This window comes from Mixophyes fleayi, chromosome 1 (assembly GCF_038048845.1).
Source record: "Mixophyes fleayi isolate aMixFle1 chromosome 1, aMixFle1.hap1, whole genome shotgun sequence".
In the NCBI taxonomy this organism is placed as follows: Eukaryota; Metazoa; Chordata; class Amphibia; order Anura; family Limnodynastidae; genus Mixophyes; species Mixophyes fleayi.
Window position 1 is genome coordinate 335,118,081 of NC_134402.1, and position 24,620 is coordinate 335,142,700.

Below are 24,620 nucleotides of genomic sequence, written 5' to 3' on the forward strand. Positions count from 1 at the left end.
TGTAAGCTCCAATGGGGCAGGGACTGATGTGAATGAGTTCTCTGTACAGCGCTGCGGAATTAGTGGCGCTATATAAATAAATGATGATGATGATGATGATGCTTAAAAAATATTTTTTTCGACTGGATCACACACCAGAGACTTTAGTCAGAGGATTGCATAAAAGTTACTTGTTAAATAATGTTCAGTAATTAGTTTTATTCGGTAGTAGTCATCATTGCGGCTCTAGCGACACTAATATGCCGATTGCTATAACTCCTAACTTGCAGGAAATGCAGCCTTACCTAAAAACCGATGATGAATATTTCCGACAGCAGTGCTATAAACGGCGACAGCAGAAAATGTCGTCAGTGCAAGGACCAGGCAGCCGTATAACCTTATTTTTTATTTATTTTGTTAAAAAAGCGGGGTTAAGGTTATTATTATTATTATTATTTATTTATAAGGCGCCACAAGGTTTCCGTAGCGCCGAACACAGTACAAACAATGGACAGTACAGGGAATAACAGTACAGAACAATAAACAACTAGTACCAAAACTTCAGAGGCTCCAGGCATAGCAGATGTAATGGAGTAGGAGCAGAAGAGAAGGTAGGGAGACAGGAGGGAGAAGGGCCCTGCTCATAAGAGCTTACATCCTAAAGGGAGGGGAAACAGACAGCCGGCACAAAGGGAGTCAGAGGAGGGGAGCAAGCGTGCACCCCAACAGAGGAGGAGCAAGGGGATGGGAGCGAGCATGAAGAGAGGGTTAGGTGGAAGGCTGGTAGGCTTTAAGGAAGAGATGAGTTTTGAGTGCCCGTTTGAAGGAGCACAAGTTAGGGGACAAACGGATGGAGCGTGGGAGGTCATTCCAGTGGAGGGGGGCAGCTCGGGAGAAGTCTTGAATTCTAGAGTGGGATGAGGTGATCAGAGTGGACGAGAGGCGACGGTCATTGGCCAAACGCAGGGACCGGGCGGGAGTGTGGATGGAGAGAAGGTTGGAGATATAGGGGGCAGTAGAGTGAGAGAGGGCCTTGTAGGTGAGGGTAAGAAGTTTGAAAAGGATACGGTAGGGGAAGGGGAGCCAGTGAAGGGCAAGGCAGAGAGGTGAGGCAGAAGAGGAGCGGCGAGAAAGGAAGATGAGCCTCGCAGCTGCATTGAGTATAGAACGGAGGGGGGCGAGGCGAGAGCGGGGGAGGCCGGTGAGGAGAAGGTTGCAGTAGTCCAGCCTGGAGATGATAAGAGCATGGATAATGGTTTTGGTTGCTTCATGAGAAAGGAAGGGCCGGATGCAGGCGATATTGCGAAGTTGGAAGCGACAGGATTGGGCAAGAGATTGAATGTGGGGGCAAAAGAGAGCGAGGAGTCGAGGGTGACGCCCAGGCAGCGGAGTTGGGGAACAGAGGAGATGTTCTTTGGACTTTGGACTTTCCACAGCAGACGGGTCCTCATATTGCCTTCTTAATAACGCCAATGTGACTGTCCCCATTTAAAGCGGCGATAATCACACTGACGGCGTTTTCTGCTGTCACCGCTTATAGAACTGCTGTTGGAAATAATCAGTATCACTTTATTGGTAAGTCTGCATTTCCTACAAGTTGGAGTTATAGCGATTGTATATTAGTGCCGCTATAACTCGTCAGAATGGTGGTCATCGTAATGATGGACCCCACCTTTTTTTATCGTAGAACAGAGATAAAGCCCATACATGTTCTATATATATATATATATAAACAAACACACATGTGCCTATTACTGTGATTGTTCTATATAATTTCTATTTCTTTTATAAGAAAGGCTGAAACACACATTCCACAACGTTTCACCACTGATAGGAGTTGTATATATTTAGAAAATAATTTTGTATTTCCGCCAAATGTTTATACAGTCTCTCATCTGCTTTAGTAAATCAGCTTTGTTCACTAAATTTGCTAAATGACCATAGAAGTATCAGTCTTTCCTCCATACATCTGGCAAGTTTATTTAGAAAAAAAAAACAACAACTCCCTCCCCAGATAAGTGTAGAGATGGATATAAAGACTGCTACTAGTTGAATATGGACGTACGTATCACAAATTTACTTGCGTTTTTAAAAAATGCAATTTACGTTCCTTTTGCATGCCTTAATGTATGAGGCCCCTGGTGTGAATAAGCCCTAATGCTTAAAATAGGAAAACTGAAAAAGACTGAAGGATGGACACACGGCATCATTTAATTCTATGGGGGGTATTCAATTGACGGCGTGATTGCCAAAAATCGAGCGCTCGAAAAATATTACCGTTAATACGGTAATCTGCGCGTAAAAACCGTTAATGCGGTAATTTACTCGCTGGATTTCAGCTCGCAGCTCAGGGAGCTGCGAGCTGAAATTCAGCAAGTAATAACCGTGTTAACGGTAATATTTTTAGAGCGCTCGATTTTCGGCGATCACGCCGTCAATTGAATAACCCCTATATGTCCACTGTTCTGCTTTCCACAGCTAGAAGGTGTCGCAGATGCTGGCATAATTCATTGATCTCTATGGAGAGATGCCAAATCATCTAACTAACTTTAGAAAATGGATGTAAATCTCATACTCTATTTTCTTGCCTCGCTGTGTGTCCTGCAACGGCGTCTCATCAGAGATCAGTTGTCTCAATATGCACATCTGTCTTGCCTTCTATCAGAGGTCACAAAGTCAATGGAAGGGAGACTAAATTACATAATGTTCTCGCTGTGTTTGCATGGGTTTCCTCCGGGTGCTGTGGATTCCTCCCACACTCCAAAACGTACTAATAGGTTATCTGTACAGCGCTGCGGATTTAGTGGCGCTATATAAATAAATGGTGATAATGATAATGCCCCTTTTTCTTTTTTGTTTTTTTATAATCTTGTTGAAAGAACGGATACCAGAAAATTTGTAACGTTTCAAAGGTGAGGAGTAGTTGACAGGTCTTAGTTATAGTTAACTTATTGTATTAGTCCTATTTTTTAACACACTTATTACAAAACACATGTAGGAAATCTTTCAGTGGCCTAGAATACTTTTCTCCAGGCCAAATGTTTATGTGAGTTATAAGTGCATTTATTTTGTTTTCTACAATGTTAGCAAAGAGCAGCAAAGCATAATAAAAATCAAGCATTCCACACCTTGCAAGCACCCCTTACGCTCATACATTAGTAACTAAGAATGGCGCGCTCTCCTGCTTGTGCCCTCCACACATTTCACAAAAGGCAAGTTTCAAAAATGCACAGTTTACCTTAAAAAAGTAGAAACATATTCCATTTTATGAATATAAACTTTCTGGTAAAGTATGTACAATCCTCATATATAGTCAAGGAAGCATTTGAAGGGACATACATCTCCAGTAGATTCTGAATGGGCATGTTCACTTAGCATTACCCAATTAAACAGATTGGATGTGACATTAACGTAAATCAATAGGCTTCCGGGGTGAAACATCTTTCATGCAGTTATGCATAAGAGAGAAACAGAAATATATACTTACATATATATATGTACATATTCAAAGTCCAGCTTACCACATATACACATTTTTATCAGAATTGGGGGATTACAAACTTTCTCAATTGAAAAATGAGACTCCAATATAAGATCTTTATCATTGACACCTATAAAAGATTTAGCACCTTTTCAGACATATTACCCCTGGCACATTAGTGTGATGGTTTGTAAAGCAAAAATCTTGACTTCAAGTGAGGTAGCAGAAGCATTAGGAAGAAAGTAAGCGGAACATAGACGGAATAGTAACTCTTTAAATAAGTAGTTGTATAGAATAGTGAGTTTTGTGAAAGCATTTGCATTACTGTGCCTTTACCAATGATGTTAAAATGAATGCAAAGCTCTATAAAGCATCATGTTAAGCAGAACTCATACATAGTCTAAAATGTTAAATATACAAGAAATATTTCTCATTTAGTAGATATAACCAAACCCTATACATTGGCTATATATCCTAGAGGCATAATTGACCTAGTACTGTAACAGAAATCAAAACATAGGGAAGAATCATCAAACTGTGAAAAAAAGAAAAACAAATGAAACATGATTAGGAATATTACAGGAAATGCAATCTGAAGTAAGACGCATAGCTGAAGTTAGTTTTTGATCTTCACATAGCACAAAATAGTTCTGCAACTGGTTTGCTACAAACAATAAGGATATAAAAATCATCTGCCTGTTGAAACCAGACATTTCCCCCATGTTGTCTTTGTTTTTCTGTAAATACGATGTCCAGCTCACTTATACTGAAGACTGGTCCCAAACCTAAAACCATAACAAACAAAAGTTAAAAGAAAAACATACCAGTCTATTTCTTTAAATGATAACTAAACATACTGCAATTCAAGGAAACAGATGTACCTAATATAGTGACCACTCACTGTATTTACCATGCAGAATAAAGCAAGATTAGGGATAATATGGAAGATCATTTATTCTGTGTGGGGACCACAAAGTTTCCATTGAATATCATGAAAAGCTCACACTGAAATATGTTGTATGGCAACCAATTTCACATTCTTATAGTCTGATAATGATGTCCCTCTTACTGTACTCTGCCTTATGACAGTATATAAGGGTGACATGCACCATGAGCAGCATCTTAACTTTACTTATTTTGTCTATGCATCAATGCAGCTGGATACTATTCTGTGAAAGTTCCACATGTGACTAATCAGGGACATTTTCAAAATATGATCTGTTTCTGCTCACAATAAGCCCATAACTGGGAAAAGGGGACTACCCCACCATAGTCAAATTACATATATAAGGGTGGGTAAACAGCTAATCAGCAGTCACAGTGTAGTAAGTTAACCTGTATTATAACCTCACATTACATTTCACCTATGAACTAGGTGCTAGCTGGTTAGTGACAATGGTCTTGTGTCAGCACCACTTGAGATATACAGAGTTCTCCAAAATCTTTTATATATAACAATAAAAAGCAATATGCTATGTTTAACAAGACTGGAAGGCGTCTATCAGTACTTGGCTGGTATGAGTCAACACATTTCTCTCAGTAATATTCCTATTGTAAATTACATTTTTTTTTTTTATTTTTTTTTACTACTATGTGCTGGTGTCCAGAAGTATCTGTGTACAGTTGATAAATTGTATTAAATACATTTAGAGCACGCATAGTTTGGTAAAACAAACATATTTATGAACATAGAAGAACAGAATAAACATTTATAGAAGTTCTAAAAAATAAAATCAGGAAACCTGCAAATAGTTAATAAGAAAAAAACCCGCAGGTCTATCAGTATTGTGAAAGGAGAAGTCCATCTTTGTTCTGGATCAATAGGGGTTTACAGTTAAACAACATTTTGTGTGGAAGAACATCTCCAATAAATTTATTTCCATGAATTTGAATACATTATGATATTGTCTATTGGGAGCAGACAAGTATGTATTTTTTATACCTTATTGACTTGTGAAAGAGGAGTTCTTACAGGTCCTGCAGGAACACGGCCTCTATTGCTGTCTTCAAATAATCTTCCAGGTGACCTCTCTCTCCTGGTGCTTAGTAACCTTCCTGGGGACTTCTCTCTTTCCAAAGGTCGTCCAGGAGACTTGTCTCTGCGCATTTCTGTCCTTCCTTCACGATAACGATGTGGTGTACTGGGTTCCCGCACTAGGCCCTGCATTTCTCCTGGCACCGGGCTGGCCGCTATTCTCTTTGTTATGTGATCATTGTAGGAAGGAGGGCCTCTTTTGTTGGGGCTGTAGAGCAAATGAAAGTCTTATTTAAATATGCTACACTTATCCATGACAAGACCTACCTTGCATACGCAATGCTGGATAGCCTATTTATTTCTCCATCTCTGAAGTAGCATAAATTCCTTTGGAGAATGTGATCACTAACAGTCAGTAAACATCATAAAAGTAATTCATTTGCTATGTACTGTGTGGTATCATGGTGGGGATATCTTAAGTGTGTGTAGAACAGAATGCAACCTTCTGTATTTTGATGTCATTATTTCTTGGAAATAATGGTAATGTTCACTGACAGCAAATTATAACATTCTACAAAACAACTTAACTGCTAGGAACTGCTTTAAACGTGATCCACTGCCTACACTGTGTAGGAAGCAATTTTTTAACCGATACTAACTTTCATGATAAAGAAGTGCCTCAATAATGTCACTAGTTCCAAGTCAATTGACTAAAATCAAATGAACTGCACCACTATCTTTGGACTCAGGCTTTCAGTGACTAAATACTTCTGCATGTAGCAACAAGAATACCTGGATAACCTGATAACTGTATGATGCAGACTCCTGAGTATAGGGAAGATCCAGAGCAGCCCAGCCACTAAAACTATTAGCACCAGGTACTCCTGTGTGAGTGCAGTACACCTGCATGTGTGTATTATATATATATATATATATATATATATATATATATATATATATATATATATATATATAAATGTTATTCTAAATGACAGTCACCCCCCCCCCCCTTCCTAAAATGTTTTCCAAACCCTTGCCCTACATATCGGTTTGCTATGCCTCTGTGTGAATGCAGCATATCAGTAGGAAAAAAAAACCCTAAAACAAACTACAAGTCCACCTTGTGCTTGGGGGAACTAGATGATTATATTTTGGTGTAACTATTCAATAACGGGCTGAGAGAACAATTGGAAGAATGTTCACATTAATAAAATAATATAACATCTAATATGCTACCAAAATAAATCTTTATCTGTCCTTAAAAACACCCAAACATTTTACAAGTTTACTCTCCATATATCCATTCATATGCTTCAGGATATAAAGGGATTAAAAATATCTCTATTTTTTTGGGGATTAGATTGCTTGGATAAAACCTTGGATCTTCCTCCCTTTCATAAGCCAACTGGGATATCCTTCAGTCAATTAAAGCATATTGAAGCAACAGAGAAAAAACAATTAGATATTTCATACAGGGGTGCGTTTGATATCACAATCTTACCGCATAAGGAGCCTAACATCATTACTTTACTGTTGGGGACCCTGCTTCTTCCAGTATCAAACTCAGTCTGTGGTCTCCCACTTGCCTCCATTACCAGCCTCATATCATGACACTGCCCCTCCTGTCCTCACTAACAATTACACAAGTGCACAGGGATTAACATACTCCGTTCCTGAAAAACTGCTGCTGTGAATATTCTAATTATGTGATTGGCTACAGGTTATTCTATCCCACTTCACTTCAAAATGGATGAGAGCCCATAACAGAAGACTAAGGAGGCGATTTACCAAACTACTGCTTTCCATACACTTTGATGTGCGCTTTTAACCTCGTGCGATTTTGTAAAGGCCAAACTGCACTATTTTAAACATACGGGTGTCCCTGGGGAATGGCAGCTCAGTCCATAGGGTATTTTGGTTTTATTTTGATATCCCATATGGATTATCTTATTTCACATCATTGGATTATAATCAGACCACAAAAGGAAGTTTATTTAGGCAGCTATTTAGTAGATAGACAATATTTATTTGTGAATTATGTATGTGGCCAGAATATTTTACCGATTAAAGAGGCAATTATTTTAAAAGGTGCACAGATATTTATTTTTTTTGGGCAAAAAAAACAAAAAACTTATGGGGGGACTACTATACTACTACTGTATTATTTTTAAATAATTTAGGACGGGGACAACACTTGTAGTGCACAGTATTACTCTGGTACACACCAGCCAGAGATACCAGAAAGGGGTCTTGTGCTACTCAATGCATTGGGCCAGTACTCTTGATCATTCTTATTCCTCACCCCAGCTCCAACATACTTTAAAACAACCTACCTCCGTGTTGTGGAAGGGGCACGGTGGAGATCATTTGTATTGTCTTTTACCAGGTTGCCCTTACAGCAGATTACTCTCAGCTTATCCTGGTAAACAGATGCCAAATAAATAGCTCCAGAAGAGATTGCTGGTCCTAGGTACCGTGGGTTTGGAATATCCAAATGGGCCCTGGCTGGAGCACTATAATCATAAAAACTCAATTTATTTTACCAATCAAAATTTTTAATTATTGTTGAAGTAGGTCTACTTTTGAAGAATAAAACTTACCCTAGAGCAGCACGTCCCTGAATCTCAATCACTTCCAAGGAATTAAAATGAGTCACAAACAGGTAAGGGTCCCTGTAAGCTAAAAGAAAACAAAATTAAAAGCGTCTTTACATTATGCAAGAAAGGACTGATGTTTAACTGGTCTGCAATTAAAACCAATGCTATTTAATTTAATTACAAGTTATACTGTGTACCTACTACTACAGTGCTACTTGAACAATAATCTTTTGAATACAGGTCTGACTTTCATTAGCTAAAACCAGACTCTGACTATAACTATAGAAATATTATTACATATGCACTTACCAAATGCAAGAGGCAGACGACTCCATTTCAGATCGTCAGTACGACTCCGTCTTCCATACGAATCAACAAACACACCAAATTCTGCAAAATAAGATGAGGACAATAGTCACTACACTAAACACCAACAACATGACTGTTCTAAGCAAACAAACAAATGCTGTTACCATGAAAGCAGAGTAGGTACTCCTCTCTCTGCCCTGTGTTGTTCACCTGCATTATAGCAATAGGAAAACTATTGGATGATGAGGCAAACACAGCAGAGGCCAAGGAATGGTCATTTTTATCCAGGAATTCTAGAAGGAGAAAAAAAGCAAAACATCTTGTATTTAGTACATTGTTATTGCAAAGCACTGTGAAGAATTTCTGGATAAGAGAAAGCAAGTTAACTCTACGTAATACCAAACATACGTGAACATATCTACCAAAAGACAAAGCAATATCACCAATAATGTGTTCCTGTCTCAGGAAGTAAAATGAATATTCAAACAGATAAAATGAAACAATTTAAAAACTTTAGCTATATCTTTAATATTAGAAATAATGTAATTGGATAATAAACTATATTGTATAACAAAAATGCTGTTGTTAAATTAATCAGAATTTGCTTGGTGTAATTTGTGGAGTGCCAACATATTTCTGTGAAAGTCTGTACCACATTCTTCACCAATGTTATCACAGTTCTGCTAACAGGAGTATATGCTGTAGCAGAGTTTTCTTTTACTTCCTCCACTTGTTTTTATATTACACTTCCATAGTATTATAGCAAATCATATCTGTTATTACACAGTTTTCTTTGCTCTCAGTACATAAGGCACAGCACTCACAAACATCATTACGGCTCCCAGTCAGGATAAGGTTCATTCTTTGACCAGTTTTGGAAGCTCAAAACATCAAGGGGTTTAATAGAGCTTATGTAATATTTAATATTTAAAAATAAAACATATATACTAATATCCTATGAAAGAGCAGAGTTTAGCTGTCCTTTATGCGTGAAATCCTAAGCACAGTTCTAAAGTTAAGACCATCTCTAACTATGAATAGACACACAGCCAGTTTCTCACCCTCTAGAGTGTATTGCTTCATCTCAATCTCATAGAATTTGTTTGTTCCTATGATGATACTGTAGCCAGTAAAATAGATGCAGCTGCAGGGTTCTGATGTCTCAATTTCCTATGAAACATGCATGAAAGTGATGAGGATTGTTAAACATAAATCGAGTAGAGAGGCGTAATAATTGTGCACATACCTTCCTAATGCAGAACTTGTTGAGGCTTTCATTATAGCGTAATATCACAACTTTATTTAGCATGGCAGCACAAATGCACAATCCATTCTCAATCTAGAAAAAATATATAAATATAAACATTAACACATCTCTCTAAACAAAAGGGCAACATTCACTTTATGTTGTTAATTCATATACAGCTTAATTGCAATTATAACCATTTCACAAGTTAATATATTTTCCAAATAAATAATGGAACCAACTCATTTAGACAATAAATGTGGACACCAGTTTATTTAAGATTATTTGGGCTCCATATTTAGTATAAGAGGATGTGATTAGAAATGAAGGGTGAAATGACTGATTAGATGACTGAAAACATGCAAAAAAAACTTGATATGCTGAATTTAAAGAAAACATTTTAATTGCTATTTAAAATATAATTTTCTCCTAAATCACAGAAGAAGGATAATTACAAGACTGTTTAGGGAATGTACATGTAAATAATCCACTGTTGGCCAACACTAGTCACTGAAAATTTATTGAAGAGGACTTTCCAAATGAATGATCTACTTACCTTTCCTGCAGCAAACAGATGACATCCTTTAACAGCCTCAAACACTGTGAGAGATACCTCGGGTTGTGCTGGCAGATGTGATTGGGCCAGAGACTGTTTCACCTTCTTCACATCAATCAGACACAAAGCACGCTCCTCTCCTTCAAAGACATATAGGGACATTCAATTTTGCATTACAAGATTGGCCTATATATTTCCCTAGTGTGAAATAGGGGACTTATGACAAAAGTTCTATATAATGGGTGCAAAAACTTTTGTTAACAAACAGTTGTGTTAGGCATCTTTTCATTTGGTAACTTTGTAACTAATTACACAGGCTTTCATCTACCATAAATCCCATAGATTGTAAGCTTGCGAGCAGGGTTCTCTTACCTGTCTGTCTGTATGTATTACCCAGTATTGTTTTATTAATGTTTGTTCCCAATTGTAAAGCGCTACGGAATTTGCTGGCGCTATATAAATAAATGTTGATGATGATGATAAACTGTCTTCTTAAAGGCCAAGACCACCACCCTGGTAGAATGCAGTGGTGGTAGGGGTAAGTAACACCCTAAGTAGCAAGAGTTCAACACAGAAAATCAGCCTAATCAACATGATGCTGAATTTAGAGATGGCAGGACTGTGATGTCGGATGCAGGGCCCCCAAGAGGAATTTTTGGCCTTGATACAGCAACTTCTTGGGGCCCCTTGTATGGCAGCAGAAAGGGGTGTGGAAACTCCAGATCGTACGCACTTAGTTGGATAGTTGCACAGCCATCCAATCAGATACGACCAACCCACAGATGAAGTACCAACAACTTATCTAACCACAGAGCATGTAGTTCAGCTAATCTGGGTCTTATTTCCAAGGTGACCATCTGCTTTCATGTGTGTGATCAGCAGTAATTAAGCTTTAATATTACACACTGCATATGTCACCATGTCAGTACAAACAGGATATTTGTATGATATTTTGAAAAGCTATCAAAGCATTTTTATTGTACTGTTATTTGCCTCATCGGTAGATTATAGTTTATATAAGTGGCATCAAAATGGATCATTGGCTCTTGTGAAGTTCTGACAGAGCATCATCCAAAAATACCTGTGCTTTAAGATATTACACTCTGCCCAATTATGCTTTCTGTATTTATGTTAAAATTATTCATATAATCACTATTACATATTCATACAATTTTAAAACTTGTTTTTGTTTATTAACTGTACTTACTATCAGCATTGTGTGTATGTGTGTGGTTAGAACTGTGTGTTCCAGTTTTCCCTGGACAATTGTTTTTCCCCCATAAATTAAACGCCTATCAGGACAAGGTGAAATAGGTTTCTATAACTGTTTACCTTACTACAGACCAGTAAGGTAGTATGGTGTGGATTTTATGATCTGAGCAAACTATAGGTTATATGTTGCCAGTTATCTTCATTTCAAATTGATAGGAATCTCATACATTATACAATTCCATAGCCTGTATACACATTTTGCCCCTGTAAGTATTCTCATCCTCTGAGGTGGCAGTAGTTGGGCACTTGTCAATACTTTCAATGGCATATCTCTTATGTCATCTCAATTCAGTTTATATGGGGAAGTACATTTATATAAGAACATAAAAAAATAATAATAAATTGCAAACAATTGTGACACTGCCAAGACATAAATAAGGCTCCAACTAGCAGTGTTTTAGGGGGAAAAAAGAAAAAGTTGTGACCAATGGGTCATCCATTTATAGTAGGCAGTACTTTGAATGGACAGTTTTAATTGTGTTGACATGCACTTTCCCATCATAGACGCAAAATGTTGTGCAAAGTGTTTGCATGGGTAAACATGAAAAAGCAGATTGTATGCACCTAGTGCTCAAAATAAAATGCATCACATCTCTGTATTTTTGTCCAATTCATAAATGAACCCAATGACAAACGGCAACAGATGAGGGGAAACTACACATCCAAACAATTCATGCAAAATAAAAAGTCCTCACACAGGATTCAAAAACACATAACAATATTTTTCACGTTTAGTTATTCTTTAACCCCAGCTAAATAGACACTATTGAACTTTTTTATGCACACGCATTACGGCTGCAAATTATGAATTTTAATGTGCATCAATGTGTTTTTCCAAAAGCAACATAGAAAACACAAGAAATAGAGTATTCTGCATATATGAGTTACCTGCTATAAGTAGGAGTTTCTCCAGCTCTTTAACAATATGAACCTGAAACACGGCTCCCACTCCAGGGATGTGAGTGAGAGAATTCTTCAGCACATTCAGGGCATACAGGCCTTCTTCTGCACCGACCAGGACAATCTGGCACAAAACAAAAATACATTGAGAGAACCCAGCATGGTTGAATACTCCACAACCCCCAGTTGTTTGTAGTGGTATATCTATATAAGTTTACTATGCATGACAACACTCTGAGATGACCCTCAACATTTGCTCCTTGTGTATGCAAGCAAACTAGCAGATTTGTGCAGCTAATAGGAAATAAGTATCACTATAAGGGGAAGATTCAATTACCTGCGGTGCACATGATTACCGTTACTGCAGTAATTAATGCGCATTATTACCGTTAGTACGGTAAATTTAACACAGATTTCTGCTCGCGGATCAGGAAGCTGCAAGCAAAAAAGAAGATTTTTACTCACTGTAAAATCGATTTCTCTGACTCCTCTGGGGGACACTGAGAGACATTGGGGTATAGTAGGTCGGACTTATTAAAACAAGTTTGCTCCCCACACTCCTCCCCTACTATGTCCCTCCTCTCCAGTTCAGACCTCAATTTTGTATAACCAAGCCAGGAAGAAAGGAGAAACCAATCCGTGATGTCAAGAGCATGAACCACATCCAGCCGAGGAAGAGTGTCACACGAAAAGGAAGAAGAATAAGAGACTGCTTGACCACAAGCCCCTGTGCCCCTGATGCAGACACTATCTTCTGAACCAATAATGCCCAGTGCGACGCATCGCTCTATCCTCCTGGAAAAGTAAAATGTGAGAGTGCAATCCACACTCCCGACACCGAACCCCTGAAAACAGAGGCTATATCCAAGGGAACACCCCTACCATGAGATAACAATTTCCCAGAATCAGAGGGCCAAAAATGGCCAAAGCAAGCGCTCTGATGACGAGATCTAGATTCCATGGCTTCACCTGACCAGCCAAAGTGGGGCTGAACCTGAAGAAGCCACCTGAAGAAAGACTGAACCTCCTGTGCTTCTGTAAACCAGCGCTGAAGTAGATGGAGAGCACCTGAAGCTGCACTTTAAGGGAACCAAAGCAGAGTCCCATATCTGAGTCAACAAGAAAGAAAGAAAACAGCTTAAAGAGCCAGTACGGGCAACCTTGGGATTCACACCAAACGCTGTACCATTTCCAGACCAATGAGAACGGCTGAGGAAGATGCCCTACGGGCTGTATTCAAGGTTCCAACTAGCCCCCTGCGGAGAAGCTATGACCCTAAGATCTGGGTCTCCAACGCCACAGCGCCAAGCTAGACGAGATATAAAGAGTGGCAGAAAAGGACCCTGAACTATAAGATCTGATCGCATTGGGAGGCATCGCCACCAGTCGTCGAATGTATGACAACCTGCTCTGCGAGGCAAACGAGAAGCCACCAGGTTAGCTGGAAGCTGCCCCCTTAAGAAGCTCTTCAGCACAAACGAGAACTTGGGACGTGGAAGTGTCAGATACACCAGTCCGAAGTTCCAGGGAAAAATCCTGGCATCAGAAAACTCCACCTGAAGGTCTCTTGATTTTGAGCAGTAAAAGGTGACTTGAGAAATGATTTATGGAGGCCCTGGGGACTAAGTCCGAAGTGCCCCAAGATTTCACCAGGAGAGAAAACGTCATCTCCGTGGAGAGACCATTTCCCCTGGTTAACCGCCTGCCTGCCTGCTGAGACTCTCAATAGTATGGGAACATGACACACCACTCAAGCCATAAGCTGGTTGTCTCTCGCATTGCCCTCGGGCTGCATGTTCCCCCTTGATGCTACAGATATGCAACAGCCGTGGCATTAACTGACAGAATTTCTAGATGTTTCTTGATCAGAAACTGCTGGGCCTGACGCAACACCTTGTGCATCTGTGACCACAAAATTTGAAAGAACAGTTCTCTTGGGAGGGCTAAAAGACCCTGCAACCTTAAGGATCCGATTAATCCACCTTAACCTAACAGACTAGCGCCTGTCATGACCAGGGTTCAGGTCCTGGTGAAAGACTGACCTCACACTTGACTGTTTCTGGCTAACCACCACAAGGAGGAGATAAGAGTGGGTAAGGACAGAGTGATGGTCTGCGTGTCCAACAACATGGGCACCAGACCTTTTCTGGAGAATCTCCCTCTGGAGATGTCAGGAGTGGAGTGTGCAAATGTTGCTGCCTAGAACATTGGTACCCTGGTTTCCAGAAGCTTAACGCAACTGAGAAGAGAAACTTCTCTCTGCGCCAGGAGCATCCTGGTCCTGCGCTGAAGTGAGAGGGCCCTGTCCTCCGGTAGGAAGACCCTGTGGGTCACAGTATAGAAGATGAGGCAAAAGAAACACATCTGCTGTGGTAGAATGAGTGAGGACCTGGGTAGGTTCCAAATACAGTCGTGAGCTTCCAGGAACTGGATGGAGATCTGGAACTGAGAGAGAGAGATAGGCGCACAGTAGTCCTGGCATGGCCGCCATTACCTCAGAAACCCTCGAGGCACAGTGTTCAGAACGATGGGCAGGTCCTTGAGCCAGAACTCAAATTTTTGTGCAGCCAAAGCGGAAGAGACACCGGTGCTCCCTCCAGAATGTTACATGTAAGAAGACCTCCTTGATGTCTATTGAGGCCAGAAACTCTCTTTGTTCACTGCCTGCAATGACAGTGCGTAGTGACTACATCCGAAACAAGAGAATGCAGGCCTGCCTGTTGAGGGAATGCAAATTTAAATGGGACAGAAGAACCCTTCTAACTGTGGGCCAGGAGGAAGTTGGAATAAATTACCCAAACCTCCGGGAATGTCACCAGGCCTATAGGTTCCTCACCTAACTGCAACAGTCCATGTACTATATGTTCCTCTGGGAGGTGAGACGTGACCACGCAATATGGCACTCCGACCCCAGAAAAAGGAACAAAAGGATTTAGATCGTTCTTGTCGTGGCCTGGTGGAGCTGACAGGAAGAGAGGTACTCTTACCTCCAGTGGCCCCTGAATACTACTCTGCAATTCTGCAAAAGTGAGAGGTTCCGTTTTTGGAATGTCATCCTGGATGCCTCTGGCTAACCGCTCTGACCATAGCTGGATGGCTTTATGAAATCAAGCTATGACCCTGTTGAGTCTAAACAAACTACCTGCTGTCACTTATGCTGAGCAAAGGCCAGGTTACACTTCTTGTCAGGGAGACCCTTAGAGGAAAAACCTTCTATGGGTGCTTGCCCTGCATAAGGATAGCAGAATAAGTATACTGAAAAGCAACAGGGCTGACAACCCCAGGGGTTCCTCCCCATCGAACTATTTTCTCTGCCGGGAGAGGAAAAAAGAGATGAAAATCTGCCCAGCCTATTAATTGTCTATTTGGCTTTTGCCAAAGGTCAGGCACCCGATTGCTGGTTGACTAGGGAAAGGTGCTCACAGCGTGATCAGCAGCTATGGTGTAAGGATGAGTGGAGCTGACAAGCTGCACACCCTTGTGCGGGGACCCAAAGTGAAGGAAGCCGAGAAGGCTATTCATTCACTGGGTCTTAGGAAAGGGTCCCTGCGCTGACACTCTGTGGAGAGAAACAATTGTTAAATAAAAACATGAACAGGCTATAACTATAACAGCATGGGCAGGAGCCCATACCAAGCGCGCTGTACTCTCTAGGCACTTAAAAAAAAACCTGAGGTCTGAGCTGGAGAGGAGGGATATAGTAGGGGAGGAGTGTGTGGAACAAACAAGTGTATAAGTGCCTAGACTCCTAGTCCCACCTACTATACCCCAATGTCTCGCAGTGTCCCCCAATGGAAGGAAAGAGAAATCTGTGTTGAAATTACCGTATTAACTAAAGAACAACTCTGGGAATTGGAACTCCCCCTAAGATGGCAAAAAAACAAACATAAAAACGTGTAAAAAAAAATAATAAACAATAAAAATAAAGTATACGGTTTTTTTTTTGATGATGATGTGATACTAATTTTGTGCTTACCTGCTCTGTTAGGGGTATAGTGCAGTTTATGTCCAGTCTGTCTTCTCCTTCCAATTTCAAAAGGGAGTTTCCAAGCAATTTCTGTGGTAGAACAAAAGTCTGCATTAGGCAGGATGCTGCAATTTATGTATGCTTTTTGAATGGAAACATCTTCATTAATGAATAAGTAAGAATCTTATTTACATGCTACTAACACATTCATACTTTACCAATAGGGCATAAGACAATGTGACAGTGACATATAAGGAGAGTGAGTTACAGTAGCAGCCAGTGTCACAAGAGGTAACAAACACAACAGATTTTTGCCAAGACTAAATACCCGCATGATAATTACCTTTTCTACAAAACATGTCACCTCCAATATACTCATCCTGATGTCATAAAAAGAGCAACACACAGTTATATACTAATCTTATACAAAGGAGGCAGCAATATGATGCAATGACATTCATTTCTGCTGGCTTCATTCAGATATACTGTAGGCTATGAAACAAAAATGCAGGAGCACTAAACAGAAATATTAGTATAATCACAATAGTAAACGTGTCTAGAAACTGCAATATAGCTATATAATATAATACGTGCTATAAACCTAAAGGATGTTAGTGTTATTTAGAGGAAATTGTCAGTACCCATCTACCACAAAGAGATGACCTAATTGAGGTGGGAACCGTCTCTATTTCTATAACAAGGTACTTTCCTCTCTCTGTGGCATTTAGTTACACACTATAGACAATCATGGTAGGACTTCGCTAAATGTGCATCTGCATTTGTGTTTTGTCTGCGACAAAAACAGTCACAGCAATGATACACCCTCCCATATATTTGATGAAGTTTGGCACAAGGATCAAATCCAGAGAACATTATTAAAGCTAGGACTTACCATCATTATCTATAACCAGTAGGAAGATGCAAAAAGAGAGATAATGAATTGTTAGTGTAGATATCCATCTGAGTGCAGTCAGCTAGTTACGGCAGATGGGCATCCACAATCTGATCAAAATGTCTACTAACAACCTCATGTTTATTCTAGATAATATATTATTGAATAATGTAGCAGAGTTTACTGCACACGTTTCCTATTGTGATTAGTATATCTTTAGTGGTTAAATTATGTTACTGCATTTTTGTTTTGTATTCTATGAAGTCAATCACAGTGGTGTGTGGACCAAACCCCTCCCTTCTAAATTTTGGACTACACTGTTTTCCTGTGGAAACTATAAAATTCCCTGGGAGGCTGTTCAGAAGATACTGAAGACAGAATGCATCCCACAATTTTCACATCGGTGAAAGCAATGTTATTAAACATCTCTTTTTTTTGTATTGAGCGCTGTGTGGCGATGAGAATTTGCTGCCCATTGTATTGGTGAATATCTATTACAGTGGTGCAGCCAACTTGATATTGTGTATTTATAGGAGCCATCTTCTGGAATACAGCCATTGACTTTAATAAGTATTGATAAGACTTTGTTCTATGTTGTTTCTGTTAATATGAGACAGCAATATATTACTGGTATTCAAAGTATGTCACTTGTTAAATTTGATATGTGAGCATGCGGCTGATCTTTCCCTATAAACATATATAACTCGCCTTTAAACATATGGAACTCACATGTAGTACACAGTTACAGCTAACACAAGTGCTAGATAAATATAAAAGGAAACGTATGGTATTTCCCTGCTTATAGATTTACATCTTATCTTAAGAATTACTCCCTTCTCTACCTATACCTGCCATGAGTCAATGGGTCATTTTTCAAAAAGAGAGTGTAAAACATGCTCAGTACACACACGTATACCAGGGTATACCAAGTAAAGTACATTTATGCATGTGTGCCTGAGGGAAAATACCAAGTGTAAAATGTGACCAACATACAACACAAGAGACTCTGCTACTTAATAATGACAAAATATAAAGATAATGCTTAGTTCTTAACACAAAGCAAGTTTTGCGCAACGTTTGGATATTGCGTGTTATTTGATAGAACAAGCAGAATACATCAAAAAGACAAGTAAAATGACAGCATTCATGCAAACAAGCATAGCAATAAGGTCTCTCTATGCAGTATGTTATGCACATATGCTTTTGTGGATGCTCATATACAAAATAATACTATTAACTTCTACAATTAGACCATAATACCATCTTTGAAATGGAAATATGTTCATACTTCCTATCAACAAATATAAAATGTACACATTGTGGGGGCGACCACTGTGCATGTGAACCAATATGCATGGAATGCACAAACTGGCTGCCTCCATTGATCATACCAATAATTACTGGTATATAGAACCATACTGCTAGATAGACAACGGAGAGCTGGCTTTGGGTGAAGTCTGCAATGTTTTATAGACAACGTGTGGAAGGTTTAACAAATCCTGGTACCTACAGCATCAGCTTCTGCTTTCTCTCTGGAAACTCTGCCGCCAGCAACCACAGACTCCAAGGCATTGACCCAACGTTGCTTATCCGGAAAACTGGGTGATAACAAGTACAGTGTACGCCCCGGCCAGCAAGTAGTATGTGGGTGAGACTCCACCTTCATCACATATGGCACATCTATTAAAAATGGCAATACAGCATCAGAATATTGACCACCTGGCAACCTATACAAGACTGGATATAGGACTAGATTTGTGGGTTAATGAGACATTATATTGCATGTTTTTTGTACACTATATTTACAGGAATCATTCATTTTTTTTATACTAAATCAGGTCACAATTTGATTACTGTATCGAATAGGTTTTTTTATGGAATTGTTGAAGAATCAGCATTTGTGGGGGTGCCAATCTGAAAAATATCATATCCAGATAGACAAATCAATCAATAATCATCCTATTTGAGGGATGCTGCTTAACCATTGGGCATGATCCAAAGCTGCTCCTAGGGGGTATGAAACTAAGCGCAAGACTTTTCATTCAAAGCTGGCATCTTTGGAAACAAAGACATTGAGCCTGTAGTATCTGGTAAAGGTATGGACGGAGGACCAGGTTGGTGCCTGACTGCTCTACTGAGGCTTCATGCCGTGCAGCCCGGGAGCCATCACCATTCTGGTAAAGTGGGCTGTAATATCAGTCGGAACTGAAGTTACCTCTGATATATAAGCCTGACAGTTTGTAGCTTTGCTCCATCTTGCAACTGTCTGTTTTGTTGCCGGCCATCCTCTCTTGTGCACTCCTAGAGCGGAAAACAAAAGAGGTGCCCTACTACCTGGGCACAAATTAAAAAGACTTACAGTAGAGGAGGAAAGAAGTGGAGGAATAAAGTCCAAACAGGTTTTAATGTGGAAGTGGTGCCTTAAACGCAGTCCAGCGCTCTCTATAAGCCCATGGCTAAGCAGTGTACCACAAATAAGATAACGGCGTTCAGTTTTTAAATTACTACAGTATATTAAACACAAAGTTATAGTAAACTAACAATGTTAAATGTTTAATAAAATAAAAAAAGGAAATAACACTGTTCACACCTAAAATTAAGTCATAATAGTAACTGTCCATAAAAACTTAAAAGTGAACAGCAACAAAGACTTTTATAAAAAATATAATTTCTACAGTGAAGTTTACGGTTGTTCACCTGATTTTGCAGTATTTACAAGTTCGGTGGATCCCACAGCTCCATGAACAGTTACATCGCCATCAGGAAGACAAAGCTCAAACTCCTCCAAAGGTCGCTGGTTCCCTGTGGACAATTATCCGAGTTTTCAATAAATGTAAAGACCACAACAGAAGAAAAATACAGTGCCCCTTCTTTATAACGTCATCTTATTATCAGCAACATTTATTTATATAGCACCAGCATACTCCGCAGCTAAAAGTGTCATAGAGAGGATGGTATTATAAGACAGTGACACTTTATGAAATTAAATCATTATAATGCACTTTTGTGCAGGGAGTATACCTGGTGGTAAGTGAAAGTAACGTTTTAAAGGGGTAGTACAAAGAGAGAGCACTGTAGAAGCAGACTATAGAGGTCACTGAAAGTAGCTACATATAGAGCAATAGTAAAGAAAGGGTCACTTGGCATAAAAAGCAAAGGAAGATTTAGTATGCCAATTACTTACATAGAATTAGACCCAGAGGTCAGTCACGAGAACTGAGTGTGGGTTTAATAGGGGCGTACCAATCTGCAAAGCTAGGAGAAGTAGCAGCCTGCCCCAGATCTCTACAGGAGGCTACAGTACTAGGTGTTGAAAAATTGGAAAGAAGTCACAGTAACATAAAAAGCTCATAGCCAAACACTGCATATTAAAAGAAATAAAAGTAAAACAATGCGCACCTTCTTTTACATCAGAATCAAATATTAAGATCTTAGACCCCTCAAGCACAATGTATTTTCTGTCCCAGCCTTGTTGTCCACGTTTGTTGTTCCTAAAAAGTTTTAGGGGCAGGGAGGGGGGGACAGAAGATGCTTATAAATTAAGCATGACACACTCTGGTAAAACATACATAGATAATACAGTTCTGTTTTCCCCAAAATATGCAGGTGTATTTAGCCAGATTTAAAAATACTTTAAAAGTTTAAAAATATGAAAAGTCATGTTCTCTTTATATTTCTGTAATGTCAATAAGAATCAATCTACAGTTTCTTAATCTAGGGAAATGTAAGAATGAAAGTGTTAATTATGTTCTCATATTGTGTATAATGGGGTGTATGCCATGCTATTAGCACTAAGTGGTTATATTTATTTAACTACTTAGTGGTTAAACATTTAAACTCACACCCATTTTTCTTTTCTCAGCTGTGAACCTTTTCCTATTAGACTGTAAGCTCTCTTATGAGCTAGGGGTTCTCCCTACTCCTTGCTTTCATGTGTGCCTTTATTCTGTCTACCTTGCATGTCCCTGTATTATATCTGGTCTGTCCCTTCCAATGTACTGATTATGGAGCACTATGGCACCTTACAAATTAACAACAACAACAATAATAATAATAATAGCTCCCCCTCAAAAAGTAATAACACCCATAGAATGACTGAGTTAACCAGCTTAATTCCAAAGCCAAGACCTTGGAAGAGAAAAGAGAACAAATAAAAAAATGAATTGATAAAGGGCTGGAAAAGTGTTCCAGAACTAACCATTTTTTAGAAGCATGTGTACTGGATATCTCATACATGTTACTGGGGGACAATAAGGACAATCTAAACCAAGTCCAAACAGAGTTTAAACAAAGAACAAACAAGTTCTCAGCAGGTGGGAACAAATCCCTACAAAACCGCCTTGAATCTGAAGCTGGTATCAGTTGAAATCACCAAGCAATTTTGTAAGAAGTCTGGTGGCAGAAGGCTAATGAAACAGAGTCCAGAAAGAGTGCATCATTATCAGGAATGGGGCCAGTACCTACCAACATACATCTAAGCAATCAGGAGGCAAATATAAAGACCATAGTTGCCTTGAATGCATTTCTTTAGGGAGTACAATGGAGGCAAAAAGTTTAAAGAAATCAACAATTTGCTATAAGAGAGGAGAAAAAAAGACAACATCCAACAAAACAATTAGCTCCACAGAAGAGAGGGATCAGGACAGAAAGGTGAAGATACTGCAATACTAGATGGTATTGCCAAGGAAAACCATGGTATCCATACCACATCTGTTAGTTGACCAAATTGCAAAAGACCTCGGAGTGGAAGGTTTAACCACACTCAGCTTGGAAAAATGACCAGTCAGTACTTGAAAACAATGGATGTTTGCAGATCATGGAGATATTTGTTTGACCAAAGACACTTTTACCACAACCAGAGCGCTCTAGCTGCTTCCCTGTTGATAGGTATGCACCATGGCATTATAAGTCTCAACTAGACTGGGAAATCCCAAAGGTGCAAGTTCACTGAGTGACAACTCACTGACTGGGAGCCAGTTTTCCTTTGAACTGACAAAGATTCCATGTCACCGAAAACAAGGAAAGATCACATCCTTCATCATTTTGTGCCAATGGTGGATCAGAAATGGTCTCTCTGCAGACAGTTGCTAAGCCAATGTTAACTAACCAACAAAGGTTTGCATAGCTTGAGTCAAGAAACAGTGAATGAAACTGTGGAGTGAGTGGATGACAGGCAAACAATTTATAGCAGTGGATCCAGGGATCAAACTAGGCAAAATTAAAATTGTCAACTGGGCTAAAGTTTCCCGTCAGGAGTCTAGTTGTAACCTATCTATAAATGATAAGCAGCTGACCTCCACATAGCTTTCTTTCCTCCTACAGCATGAAAATATTTCAGGTTGAATTAGAAACTACAGCACAGAGAAGGGGAGAGCAAGATTAGTATTCTGTCTTGCCATCTTTCTAGTCTTTTACGATTATCTGCAACAGTGTTTAGTTTCTATATAAAAATAGGAACTCAAAAACTTAAACATAACATATGCTGGGAGAATAATAAAAACTCTTTAAACATTAAGGGGCATATTCAATTGTTCCGTTTCCGCGGCGCGTAAAAACTACTACCGTTATTATGGTAGTAGTTAGCTGGATTTCAGCTCACGGCTCAGGGAGCTGCGAGCTGAAATCCAGCGAAAAAATTACCGTAGTAACGTTTCTCCCGCGCATTATTACCGTAATTAATGGTATTAACGGTAATAATGCGCGGACCGCGACATATTCGGCATTTACGCTGACAATTGAATATGCCGCTAAGGGTGTTATTCAATAAACCTTTTACATAGCGTTATTTCTATTCTTTTCGCTTTATCACAAACACCGCAACAAGTTGTTTAAAAAAAAATAAAAAAAAAAAAATGCATATGGAAAGGTCGCTATATCAATATCAAACTAGTTTCTGCCCTATTGTTGTGAAAACCACGTAATATGCGAATATGATGGGAGGAGTTATCGCATTCTCTATAAAAGATTTCATTAACCCTGGACAGTGGTTTTTGGAGACTATTGGCTTTGCACACTATTGCACATTACACTTCATATTCTACACAACATAATTTTTGTTCTTTAATTTATCTAATTTAATTCTACATATATATTCTACACACACCATACACTGCACCCACGGGGCCAAAAGAAATGCCAGAACTGTGTTCCATCACAAACTAAGTCCTGATTTGCATCAACAATCCTCTAAATTTTCTAGACACCTTTGCCAGTGTCAGGATACCAATTTTCTGCAAAAGTGTGCTGAATTATTTTGCAGTCAGCAGCATACAACTACAGGCAGTGACTGATCTAGACGGAGGCGATCAGGACATTCCCCCCCCCCCCCCCCCGTCCGCAGGTTTAATACAACATCAAACCAGCCGTGTAGCATCCACTGCCTGTATCTCAGCCGCCAAATCGATCAAAATGAAGGAGGGTACAGGGCCCACCAATCAGAGCAAAGGAGGGTTAAGGCTCTGCTAAATCACTCCCTTCCCCTTAAAAAAAAAAAAAAAAGTCTAGGTCCGCATGTTTACCTCGTTGAAATCAAATTTACCAAATTTTCTCTCTCTCTGCACAGATTTGTCTAGCTGTGGTGTCATATGGCAGTGATTTTCAAACCAGAAAAGCGCAGTGTTTATAAGTGTTCAATTGCTCCCATAGTGACATTACCCCCTTTCACCCAGCCGCACCTCAGTTCTGAAGAAACTATATGTGCACTATTCACTTGCTGCTGTGTGACCCCAGACAGTGATGGATCAGAAGCGTAGAGGTCAACAGATAATTCCTCCACGGTAAATAAACCGTAGGTGATCATTTAGTAGGCACTGTGTTATATTTATAAATAGAAAATGTAAATGTCATCATCTGTATAAATATGATTTATTTTGTGTTTGTTTTTTTTTGTTTTGCTATAATTGAATCCTGAACAAATAGTGTGTTTCTAAAGATTTGTAACTACACACAAAAGCAATAAATTCAATATAAAACGGTAATTAATGGACCCAGGAACACAGTGAAGCAATATTCAATTTTATCAGTTCTCTAGCGGATCGTGCCTCATACCTCAATAATGTGAATTATTAGACTGTATATAAGTAGCACCTATTGTGATAGGAAACACTTCACGCCCATGAATTGGCCAGAAAATGCCTTGCCCCATTATAACTAATGCAAGACAAAAACATTTTGTACCTTGGGATCTTCATCCAGCCTTCCAGTCGCACGGAGCCACTCACTTCCTTCATCTGCATCCCTGGGGAATTCATTTTCTCTCTACAAAAGGCTTCAGTGAAATGTGTCGCATATTCTGCGGGGAGGCCACATGTAGCTGGGAGGCAGGAGGAACACTTTGGGTGACACATGACCTGACATTCTTATAGAAAAACAAACAGAAATGCATGTTAACAACTCTGCTATGTAGCTATGGGTGTCTACAAACCGAGACAGCTGCCCTTAACAAAG

General features: G+C 39.4%; 1 protein-coding gene across 1 annotated transcript in view; it reads right to left on the reverse strand.

Moving 5' to 3' along the window:
- Positions 1-3,196: 3,196 nt before the first annotated feature.
- The window catches only part of CIT (citron rho-interacting serine/threonine kinase), a 122,336-nt gene continuing 100,912 nt past the window's right edge, over positions 3,197-24,620 (reverse strand). The window contains exons 34-48 of the mRNA XM_075214796.1: positions 24,351-24,531; positions 20,574-20,665; positions 19,872-19,976; positions 18,685-18,854; positions 16,292-16,372; positions 12,304-12,439; positions 10,144-10,283; positions 9,588-9,680; positions 9,403-9,511; positions 8,506-8,634; positions 8,342-8,422; positions 8,036-8,114; positions 7,769-7,948; positions 5,403-5,703; positions 3,197-4,245 (exon numbers count right to left, since the gene is read on the reverse strand). Coding sequence (XP_075070897.1) covers positions 4,222-4,245; positions 5,403-5,703; positions 7,769-7,948; positions 8,036-8,114; positions 8,342-8,422; positions 8,506-8,634; positions 9,403-9,511; positions 9,588-9,680; positions 10,144-10,283; positions 12,304-12,439; positions 16,292-16,372; positions 18,685-18,854; positions 19,872-19,976; positions 20,574-20,665; positions 24,351-24,531 — 1,901 coding nt within the window. The 3' untranslated portion in view covers positions 3,197-4,221. The remainder of the gene's footprint in view (positions 4,246-5,402; positions 5,704-7,768; positions 7,949-8,035; positions 8,115-8,341; positions 8,423-8,505; positions 8,635-9,402; positions 9,512-9,587; positions 9,681-10,143; positions 10,284-12,303; positions 12,440-16,291; positions 16,373-18,684; positions 18,855-19,871; positions 19,977-20,573; positions 20,666-24,350; positions 24,532-24,620) is intronic.